The 10,344-nt window shown below is 69.9% G+C and overlaps 1 protein-coding gene across 2 annotated transcripts; it reads right to left on the reverse strand.

Moving 5' to 3' along the window:
* Positions 1–400: 400 nt before the first annotated feature.
* MYDGF (myeloid derived growth factor) lies at positions 401–9,362 on the reverse strand. Of its 2 annotated transcripts, XM_070058682.2 has the most exons (6): positions 9,184–9,362; positions 7,524–7,574; positions 6,429–6,490; positions 3,471–3,552; positions 1,738–1,810; positions 401–830 (listed from the first exon to the last, which is right to left on the reverse strand). In XM_070058682.2, exons 1-6 carry the CDS (start codon positions 9,349–9,351, stop codon positions 751–753), a joined length of 516 nt encoding a protein of 171 aa, XP_069914783.1. In that variant the 5' UTR covers positions 9,352–9,362; the 3' UTR covers positions 401–750. The 2 variants fall into 2 exon arrangements, with proteins under 2 accessions (XP_069914783.1, XP_089172275.1); XM_089316149.1 differs by lacking the exon at positions 3,471–3,552.
* Between the last annotated feature and the right edge of the window lie 982 nt (positions 9,363–10,344).

The following is a 10,344-nucleotide window of genomic DNA, read 5'->3' on the forward strand; positions in this document are numbered from 1 at the left end:
GGTGTGCGACCCCCGCGTGGCACCTCAGGGCCCGGGAGCCTCAGCATCCCGGACGAGGCTGGCCCGGCCCCTCCTGTCCCGCGTGGCTCCAGAACTCCCTTCCGCTCCCAGCCGCAGATCCGCACCCCTACGACAGCGACAGCGGGGCCGCGGTACCGGTGCCCCGCCCACCCTCTCCAGCGTGTGGGGGAGCAGAGAGACGCCTGCCCTGCTTCCCCATCCCACCCCTGCAGGAGAGGCCAGGCCCCGCCCTCTGAGTGGCAGGCCAGCTCTGGGAGCTGGGGGTGGGGGCTGCGGGGCGTCCTAGCCGGCCTGCAGGGCTCCCCAGGGGCTGCAGGGGCGGGAGTGCTGTCCCCAGCCCCTGTCCCCCTGCTGTGCCAGGCGGGCCCAGTCTGTGTGCTGGCTTTTTAAACGTTTTATTTTTTAAATACGAAAACATCTGCTCTCCTCCCAGTTCACGGGGAAGGAGGTCCCTGGGTGGCCGCAGATCCGGCCGCGAGGCGCAGGTTGCGGCCGCTGCCTCTCCGGGGCCTGGCCAAGTCCCACGCGGGGACGCAGGCCGGCTCAGGAAAAGCCGCGGCCGCCCTCCACCCGCCTCCCGCCTCCCGGTCTCCCCGGGGCTCACAGGAGCAGGGAGGGGTGGGGGGCAGGGCAGAAACCAGAGGCCCCGGTGGACCACGAGGCGGAGGGAGGGGAGCCCCCCTCCCGCTCCTCTGCACGGGGGAGGCCACGCAGCCCCGGGGCCGGGGTTCACAGCTCGCTGTGGGACGCCTTGGCCACGATCACCAGCTTGGACAGCTCGGCCTTGAACGCTCCGGGCCTGTGGGCCACTGCGGGAGACACGGGCGGTCAGGCCTGTGCCGGACCTCTCGGGGGACGAGGGAAGGCGGAGGGGCGTGCGGGGGCCGGGGGTGGGGGGAGGCGGCAGGGGGTGTGTCCTGAGCGGGGCACCCCGCCCCATCCCCCCCAGGGGCCGCAGCTCCAGGCCCGCCCGGCTCAGCTGCGAGCCTGCGTTTTCCGGCTCTTGGTTCTGGCCCCGGACAGGCAGAGCCCAGCCCTCTGCGGGCCTTCACGCTGAGGGCGGCTTCCCTCGGGGGGTGGAGACAGAGAGGTCCCACCTGCTGGGTCGCTCCCCCGGCTGGGTTAGGAGCCGGGTCTCCCGTGGGTGCCGGGCTCACGCCCTGGAGCCCTGCTCCCCTGGGTGCGCGTCGGCGGGAAGCCCGAGGCCGGCCCGGTGCTCACGGCGTCACAGCTCTGCCGTGTGGGGGACTCCGGGCTCACGCTTCCGCGGTGCTGGGACGGCTTCCGGCACGCGGCCGCTCCCTCCCTCCCCACGCTGTGGTCTGGACAGGGCTCAGGAGCGGGGGCGTCTGTGGGGGGTGGCGGGGACTGGACGCCTCCGGGGCCTCCCTGGCTTCCTCTGTGGTGCGGGAGCCCTCATGGCACCGCTCTGCACAAGGCACCGCTCTGCACACGGCACCGCTCTGCACACGGCACTGCTAGGCCCTCGCTGGAGACCAAGCCCATGACCCCGACCCGGGGTCTCTGCCCACAGCCTGTGGGCTGCCCCAGGGCCCTGATCACAGATGGGGGGCCCCGCCCTCAGTCCAGGGCGGAACAGCGGGCGCCCACCGGCCGCCGCTGCGGGGGCTGCAGCTGGAGTCCCGGCAAGGTCGCCCCAGTGCCCGCGGGGTTCCCTCGCTGTCCCCTCTGCCGGGTCTCACCCGAGGAACCCACCTGACGTCTTGGTCACTTCAAACTCCTCGCTTTTCAGGGGAACGTCGCTCTCTCTCTCGAAGGCAGCTTTGGACTGGAAGGAAGAGTGGGCGTTAGCAGCCGTCCACCTGCTCGCTCGCCACCCAGGGGCCGACACCGAGAGGCGCCGGCGGGCAGCGGACTCAGCAAGTTCATGGAGAAACAGAATCAAGAGGCTCATGGCTGGCGCCGCGGCGCGGGGGGCTGGGCGGCACTGCGACACCCGCGGCCCGCGTGCAGGGCCAGCTGGAGTCCCGGCTGCTTCCGCCGCGGCTCCCTGCTAATGCCGCCGGGAAGGCGGGAGACGGCCCAGGTGCTGGGCCCTGCACCCCCCCCGGGGGACCCGGATGGAGCTCCTGGCTCCTGCCTTGCCCGGCTCTCGCCTTTACGCCCACGGGTGGAGTGAACCAGCAGATGGAAGACCTCTCTCTCTCTCTGTTTCTCCCCATCACTCTGCCTTTCAAATAAATAAATAATTTTTAAAAGATAGCCTTATTTTGGGGGTAGAAACGTTTAAATCCACGAATGATTTGCTTTTTTAAAGATTTATTTATTTGAAAGGCAGAGCTACAGAGAGAGAGGGAGAGGGAGAGGGAGAGAGAGAGAGAGAGGTCTTCCATGTACTGGGTCACTCCCCAGATGGCTGTAACGGCCGGAGCTGGGCCGATTCGAAACCTGGAGCCAGGAGCTTCCTCCAGGTCTCCCACGCAGGTGCAGGGTCCAATATCTGGGCCGTCCTCCACTGCCCTCCCAGGCCACAGCAGGGAGCTGGCTGGGAGGTGGAGCAGCCGGGAGAGGAACAGGCGCCCCTGTGGGACGCCGGCACTGCAGGCTGCGGCCTCACCCGCTGCGTCACAGCGCCGGCCCCCATGAATGATTTTTTCATAACGCATTTTCCATGAAGTTTTTAAAGAGTGCATATGCATGGATTACGAAACAGTCTAATGTTTATTTATTTGAAAGGCAGAGAGGGCAGCGCTGTGGCGTAGCAGGTAAAGCCGCCGCCCGCAGCGCCGGCATCCCACATGGGCGCCGGTTCGAGTCCCGGCTGCTCCACTTCCCATCCAGCTCCCTGCTCTGGCCTGGGAAAGCAGAGGACGACGGCCAAGGGCTTCTGCTGGTTTTGGATCGGCCCAGCTCTGGCCACTGCGGTCGTTTAGGGAGTAAACAGTGGATAGAAACTCTCTCTGCCTCTGCCTCTCTGTAACTCGGCCTTTCAGATACATAAATAAATCTTAAATTAAAAAAAAAAAAAAAAAGATCTCCCTCTCCCATCTGTTCATTCCCCAAATGCTGGCAGCGGCCAGGACTGGGCCCGGCTGAAGCCAGGAGCTCCATCTGGGTCTCCCACGCGGGTGCAGGGGCCCGAGTCTCTGGGCCGTCACTGCTGGAACCGGGCGCAGAGCCAAGACTGAAATCTGGGCACTCTGGGGGGAGCGTGCCCCTAACCCAGGCCAAGTCCCCGCCCCCAGCGGGTTCTGACCCAGACAGGGAGGGAGAGGTTCAGGCAGGCACCCCCCGCCTCGGTGGGGCCCCCGGCGCCGCCCAGGCTGCCAGCTCCACGTGGCCACGACCCCCCCAGTGAGGGCGCCCCAGCCCCCCTGCCAGTCCTGCTCTTGCCCCAAGGCTAGTTCTGCCCCAGGGGAGCTGTGGCCACCTTCGCCCTCCTCCCGCCCCCGTCACCCCCAGGCCTGTCCGCCCGCGCCCCCACTCACGTAGGCCATGCCGTACTCGATCTGGGCGCCCCGCACCTCGGCCTTGAACTGCGTGAAGTACAGATAGGACTTGCCCTGGGGCCTGCAGGAAAGGCGGGCGTGTCAGGAGGGGCCCGGGGCTCCGGGGGCTCCGGGGGGGACAGCCGGGCCCTCGGCCTCGCAGCCCCATCTGTGGGCTGGGGGCCCTCGCGTCCCTCTGAGCCCCTCCCACGGTCCTGGCCCTGCGGTGGGAGCAGGCGCCGTGTGCCCAGGGCCCAGGCGGGCGCCAATGTGGTGTCGCCGTGACGGCTTGGATGCAGCTCCTGGTTCCTGGCTCCGGCCTGGCCCGGCCCTGGCTATGTTGGGCATTTAGAGTGGACCAGCACGTGGTTCTCCCTCACTCTCCTACTCCCTCACGTTGCCTTTCAAGTAGAGGAAAGTAACATGAAGACAGGCATTAAAAGCAAGGTCGGAAGGCCCAGTGATTGGCGGCCACGTCCCACACAGGGGGCGGGGCCTGGGTGGAGCTCCGCCCTCTGATTGGCAGCCACGTCCCACATGGGGAGCCTGGGTGGAGCCCTGCCCAGTGATTGGCAGCCACGTCCCACATGGGGGGGGGTTGGGTGGAGCCCTGCCCAGTGATTGGCAGCCACGTCCCACATGGGGGAGGGGCCTGGGTGGAACCCTGCCCAGTGATTGGCGGCCACGTCCCACACGGGGGAGGGGCCTGGGTGGAGCTCCGCCCACTGATTGGCGGCCACGTCCCACACGGGGGGAGGGGCCTGGGTGGAGCTCCGCCCAGTGATTGGCAGCCACATCCCACATGGGGGAGGGGCCTGGGTGGAGCTCCGCCCACTGATTGACGGCCACGTCCCACACGGGGAGGGGGGCCTGGGTGGAGCCCCGCCCAGCTCTGGACTCCAGGTCCTGTCAAATGCAGCAGACCGGGGCTGTGGAGCTGCTTCTCTATTTTTCTAAAGGTTTATTGGAAGGGCAGAGTTATGAAGAGAAAGGGAGAGGGAGGGAGAGAGGTCTTCCATCCTCTGGTTCTCTCCCCAGTGTCTGTAATGGCCAGGGCCGGGCCAGGCCAGGAGCTCCGGCCGGGTCTCCAGCAGGTGCAGGGCCCCAGCACTCGCCCGTCCTCCACGGCTTTCCCAGGCCATGGCAGGGAGCTGCATCGGAAGTGGAGCAGCCGGGACGCGAACTGGCGCCCACGCGGGATGCCGGCGCCCCAGGCAGCGGCCATATCTGTCGTGCCGCGGTGATGCCCATTTCTCCATCCCCTGCGAGGCAGACGGGCCAAGAGGGGAACGCGGCGCGGTGGCGGGCACTGTCAGCGCATGGCTGGGATGGAGGGTGACCAGGGCGGCCGTCCCTGCGGGAGGCCCTGCAGGGTGCCCAGGGACCCCAGGTCGCGCTCCGGGTCTCCCAGCGTCTGGCAGGTGTGACCTCTGTGCGGGCGCTGCCCCGCCCCTGCAGGCTTCGGGCTGAGTCTCCTGGGGGAGCCCCCGCGCGCGCCGGGTGAGGGATTCAGGTTCAGGCCAAGCCCACCCCACTCTACAGGCTCTGCAGCTCGGGCCGTGGGGTTTCCTGAGGCCGGGAGGCCGCCCCCAGCCCCCCAGCTACTTAGCAGACACCTGCTGTGTGCAGACAGCAGGTCGGGGAGCGGTCCCTGCTCGTCTGCTAACCCCAGGGCCCCCAGGGCCTGCCCCGCGTGGGCACAGAGTAAACGCTCAGACACACGTGCTCTGTGGCGGAGTGCAGGGCGCAGAGCCAGGGCAGGCCACGGGACTGCGAGGCTCCGAGGCCCCTCCACACCAGAGGGCTGACCCCATCTCAAGGACAGGTACTCGGGAGGCCGGTGCCGGGGTGCAGCGCCTGCAGGGCCGGCATCCCCTATGGGCGCTGGTTCGAGTCCCGGCTGCTCCACTTCCAATCCAGCTCTCTGCTGTGGCCTGGGAGAGCAGTGGACGATGGCCCAAGTGCTTGGGCCCCTGCACCCACATGGGAGACCCGGATGGAGCTCCTGGCTCCTGGCTTTGGATAGGCCCAGCTCTGGCCATTGCGGCCATCTGGGGAGTGAACCAGAGGATGGAAGACCTCTCTCTCTCTCTGCCTTTCAAATCAATCAATATCTCTAAAAAAAAGAAAAGAAAAAAAAAAGGGCCAGTGCTGTGGCGCAGCGTGTAAAGCCACCATCTGCAGGGCCGGCATCCCCTATGGGCGCTGGTTCGAGTCCCGGCTGCTCCACTTCCGCTCCCGCTCAGCTGTGGCCTGGGAGAGCAGAGCAGGGGCCTCAGCCGCGTCTACTCGTGGCTGAAAGGGCAAGGGTGTGTTGTTTCCAAGGCCCCGTCCCCGCAGCCCGAACCCATCAGGCCCCACCTCCCAGTACCGCCGCACAGCAGGGCGCTTCTGGGGGACGTACTCACTCGGGCCCCGGCACCCCGACCCTGGAGCCCGTCCCCCGTGGGGCTTGGCCGCCGGTCCTCGTGCAAGGTCAACGCTCAGGTGGGCGAAGGGCCGCGCCTGCCCCTCCCGGGGTGCCTGCCGCTGGGTGCCCGGGCGCGCTGCCTGCAGCCTCATTCTCACGGCCTCACCCAGGTGGTGCAGCCACGTCACGTCCCCTCCTTAGAAGCCCTGCCTTGGCTACCGGGCCTGGTGGCTGTAGGGGCGCACGGGGTCGGGCCCGGGGTCCCGCGCCGGCGTGTTCCCGACGCCGGCTGCCTGCTCACGCAGGTGGCGTGTGCAGAGTGAGCTCAGAGTGGAAGGTCCCCCGTCTGTTTGCCTTTCACATGCGTGGCTTTTTTTTTTTTTTTTTTTTTAAGATTTATTGACTTGAACGAGTTGGAGAAGAGAGGCAGAGGTGGGGGGGTCTTCCATCCGCTGGGTCACTCCCCAGATAGCCGCAGCTCCTCCTCCCAGGACACGCAGCCCAGGGGACCCCCCAGCCTGATCCCGCCCCCGCCGGCCGCCCGGTACCTCCAGATGGTGCAGGTGAAGTGCTGGTGGTCCTCGCTCGTCCCCAGGCTCATCTGCCACTGCTGTGGGGGCCAGACAGGCACGGTCGGACTCGGACGCCCCGCTCGCCCCGGGGGCTCCGGGCGGGCCCCACGCTGCACAGCCGTGCCTCCCGACACGGGGCCGGCCAGCCTGCGGTCCGGTGTGTCGGTGCCGGGGGACCCGCCCGCCCCACAGCCTGGCTCCCCATACTGAAACACGGGAAGGGCCGGGCCGCGCCGGTCCTGGCAAACAAGGCATGAGGGCGGTCGGGGAGCAGGAGCCGCCCAGAGGCCGGCGGGCCGAGGGCTTCACGGGGTGGGAGGGCGGGCCGTGCGGGGCCCAGCACAGAGGAGGCACCGCCTGGCCCGGTGTCGCACGTCTTGCTGTCCCCGGGCACCACGGGACGGTCGCCACGTGTGTGCATGCCACGCAAAGTAAAACAACCCCACTGCAGGGACGGGGAGGGGGTCCCATCTGCGTGGGCTCCAGGCCCCTGGGGCACTGACCCTCTGTCTCTCCCAGACACCCCAGGGTCCTGAGGGCACCCACGCAGGAGAGCCCTGAGGACCTGGTGCACGGGGGTCCTGTCTGCCTGCCCCTGGAACGCGGCCACAGGTAACCAGGGAGTGAAGGGTGCATGGGGGTCCTGTCTGCCTGCCCCGGAACGCGGCCACAGGCACCCAGGGAGTGAAGGGTGCATGGGGGTCCTGTCTGCCTGCCCCAGAACGCGGCCACAGGCGCCCAGGGAGTGAAGGGTGCACGGGGGTCCTGTCTGCCTGCCCCGGAACGCAGCCCGGCCCAGGGAGTGAAGGGTGCACGGAGGTCCTGTCTGCCTGCCCCGGAACGCGGCCACAGGCGCCCAGGGAGTGAAGGGTGCACGGAGGTCCTGTCTGCCTGCCCCGGAACGCAGCCACAGGCACCCAGGGAGTGAAGGGTGCACGGGGGTCCTGTCTGCCTGCCCCGGAACGCGGCCCGGCCCAGGGAGTGAAGGGTGCACGGGGGTCCTGTCTGCCTGCCCCGGAACGCGGCCACAGGCGCCCAGGGAGGGGCTCGCCCCCCCGCCCCCCCACTCACCTCGTTGGTGCCTCCCTGGGCTGCGTAGGTGAACGCACAGGCGTACCTGCCCTGGGGGAGAGAAGGGCCAGGCTGGGAGGGGGGGCTGGAGAGCCGCACCTGGAGCGTCCTGCCCCCCCCAGCACGACAGCCATGGGGTGTCTGGGAGGGGCTCCCGCAGGCCACCTGGGCCCCTTGCCCCCCCCCCACCGGCCGTCAGCCAGGCACCGGGACCACTCGGCCTAGCAGGGAGGCAGCTGTCCCGGGCGGGACCAGGCCTGTGGTCCTCTCGGCCTCTGCGCGGTGGGGACACAGGAGCCGGAGCCCGGGCGCAGCGGCCAGCCATGCCCTGGACCCCCCGGCCCCGCCCCTGGGTCAGGAAGGGGGGAAGGTGACGGCTGGCCCCGCCCAGCCCCATCCCTTCCTCCCCTGCCCCCTCAGGCCTCGGGACCCTCCACTGGGCTCAGCCCTGTGCCCCACAACCCCTCCTCAGAGGGACGGTCTCCCGGGGGCCCCTCCTGTGACCCCGCCCCCAGAGCCCCGTGACCCCGCCCCCAGAGCACCTCCCCAGACCCCACCCTCAGAGCCCTGTGACCCCGCCCCCAGAGCCCTGTCAGACCCCACCCTCAGAACCCTGCGACCCCACCCCCAGAGCCCTGTCAGATCCTGCCCCAGAGTCCCTCCCCAGACCCCGCCCCCAGAGCCCTGTGACCCCGCCCCCAGAGCCCATCAGACCCCGCCCCCAGAGCCGTCAGACCCTGCCCCCAGAGCCCCTCCCCAGACCCCGCCCCCAGAGCCCTGTGACCCCACCCCCAGAGCCCTGTCAGACCCCGCCCCCAGAGCCCTGTCAGATCCCACCCTCAGAGCCCTGTCAGATCCCACCCAGAGCCCTGTGACCCCGCCCCCAGAGCCCTGTCAGACCCCGCCCCCAGAGCCCTGTCAGATCCCACCCTCAGAGCCCTGTCAGATCCCACCCAGAACCCTGTGACCCCACCCCCAGAGCCCGTCAGACCCCGCCCCCAGAGCCCTGTCAGATCCCGCCCCAGAGTCCCTCCCCAGACCCCGCCCCCAGAGCCCTGTGACCCCGCCCCCAGAGCCCGTCAGACCCTGCCCCCAGAGCCCCTCCCCAGACCCCGCCCCCAGAGCCCTGTGACCCCACCCCCAGAGCCCTGTGATCCCGCCCCCAGAGCCCTGTCAGACCCCGCCCCCAGAGCCCTGTCAGATCCCACCCTCAGAGCCCTGTCAGATCCCACCCTCAGAGCCCTGTGACCCCGCCCCCAGAGCCCTGTCAGACCCCGCCTCAGAGTCCCTCCCCAGACCCCGCCCTCAGTGCCCTGTGACCCCGCCCTCAGAGCCCCCATCAGACCCCGCCCCCAGAGCCCCTCCCCAGACCCCGCCCTCAGTGAGCTGCTCACCCACAAAAGCCCCCTCCCCACAAGCCCTACCCCAGACCCACCCAGCCCCTCACAGAGCCCCCTCCCCCCCACAGCCCGCCCCTCACAGAGACCCTCCCCAGACCCCGCCCCTCATAGAGCCCCCTCCCCAGACCCCGCCCCTAACGGACGCAGCCCCCTCCCCTCCCCCGCCCCTCGCGGACGCAGCCCCCTCCTCAGGCGCCGCCCTTAGATCCGCGGCCCCGCCCCGCCCTCCCCTCCGCTCCCCAGCGCGGCCGCGGACGCACCCCGGGGCCCACGTCCTGCGAGAAGGAGTGCACGACGCCGCCGGGGCGCACGTCGAACGCCACGGTGGTGGGCTCGGACACCGCCGCCGCCGTCCTCAGCGCCACGGCCGCCAGGAGCAACGCGGCCCAGCGGCCCGCGCCGCCGCCGCTCTCGCTGGGCGCCGCCATCTTGGGAACGCGTCTTCGGGGCCGGCGGGCGGACGGAGCGCGGCGAGGGACACGTGGGGCGTGCTCCGCGGGCCACGTCGGCGCCGGCGCGGCCACGTGACCGGCGCCCCGCCCCCGCCGCCGTCTCGGGGCCGCCGGAAGCGGGCGATCCCCGAGCGGCTGCGGAAGTGGCCGCGGGGTGGGTTTCTCGGGCGCTCGGTGGCGCGGCCCTTCCCGTTAGCTAGAGGGAGAGCGTGGGGAGACCGAAGCGCGACACCCGTCATGTGTGCTCTTTGTAGCTGAAGCGGGAGAAAGTGCAAGGACTTGAGCAAGTTCGTGGAGTGTGGGATTGCGCGGGGACGTGGAACCCGCGCGCCCCCGGGCTGCGCGCCCCCTCGCTGGACGTCGCGGCCGTGCGGAGGTGACCTCCACGTGGGGCCGCGGCCAAGCGCGAAAGGACTGCTTGGCGCGTGTGCAGCTGAGAGCCGTCCGCCGTGCGGCCCGCTGAGTGCAGGCGGGTGGGCGAGACCGGGACGGCGTGGCCGCGAGTGGCCTCTGCCGCCCAGGGCCCTGCGTCTCCAGCCCGCCCCTCCCCGAGGGCGGACAGGGGTCCCGGGCGGGGTCCGGATCGGCTAGCGGACTCGGGCCTGCGCGAACGGGACCTGTGGCCGCGCACGGCCCGGCTTCCGGCTCTACCGCGGCCACCTGGGCGCGGGTTCGAGTCTCGGCTGCTCTGCGTCCGACCCCGCTCCCTGCTGATGGCCTGGGAAAGCAGCGGTGCCGGCCCTGGTGCTGGGCCCCTGGGCCCGCGTGGGAGACACGGGGGGAAGCTCCCGGCTCCTGGTTTTGGCCTGGCCCAGCACCGGCCATTGCGGCCGTTTGGGGAGTGACCCAATGGATGTTAGATAAGTCTTTAGAAGACAAGCAGCCGGCAGAGCGCCCAGCGAGGCCCGAGTGGCCGCTGGGCCGTCCTCCTGGGCCCTGACCCAGCCCACTCCCACAGCCCGGACCGCG

The sequence above is a fragment of the Oryctolagus cuniculus genome, chromosome 16 (genome assembly GCF_051225735.1).
Source record: "Oryctolagus cuniculus isolate XC-2025 breed Fujian yellow rabbit chromosome 16, ASM5122573v1, whole genome shotgun sequence".
Classification (NCBI taxonomy): domain Eukaryota; kingdom Metazoa; phylum Chordata; class Mammalia; order Lagomorpha; family Leporidae; genus Oryctolagus; species Oryctolagus cuniculus.

Excerpts from the sequence above, each read along its gene's own strand:
- MYDGF (XM_070058682.2), bottom strand. The coding sequence starts at position 9,351 with ATGGCGGCGCCCAGCGAGAGCGGCGGCGGCGCGGGCCGCTGGGCCGCG. Across the intron at positions 1,811-3,470 it reads TCGAGTACGGCATGGCCTAC|TCCAAAGCTGCCTTCGAGAG; the intron begins GTGAGTGGGGGC and ends TCTTCCTTCCAG. Across the intron at positions 831-1,737 it reads TGAAGTGACCAAGACGTCAG|TGGCCCACAGGCCCGGAGCG; the intron begins GTGGGTTCCTCG and ends TGTCTCCCGCAG.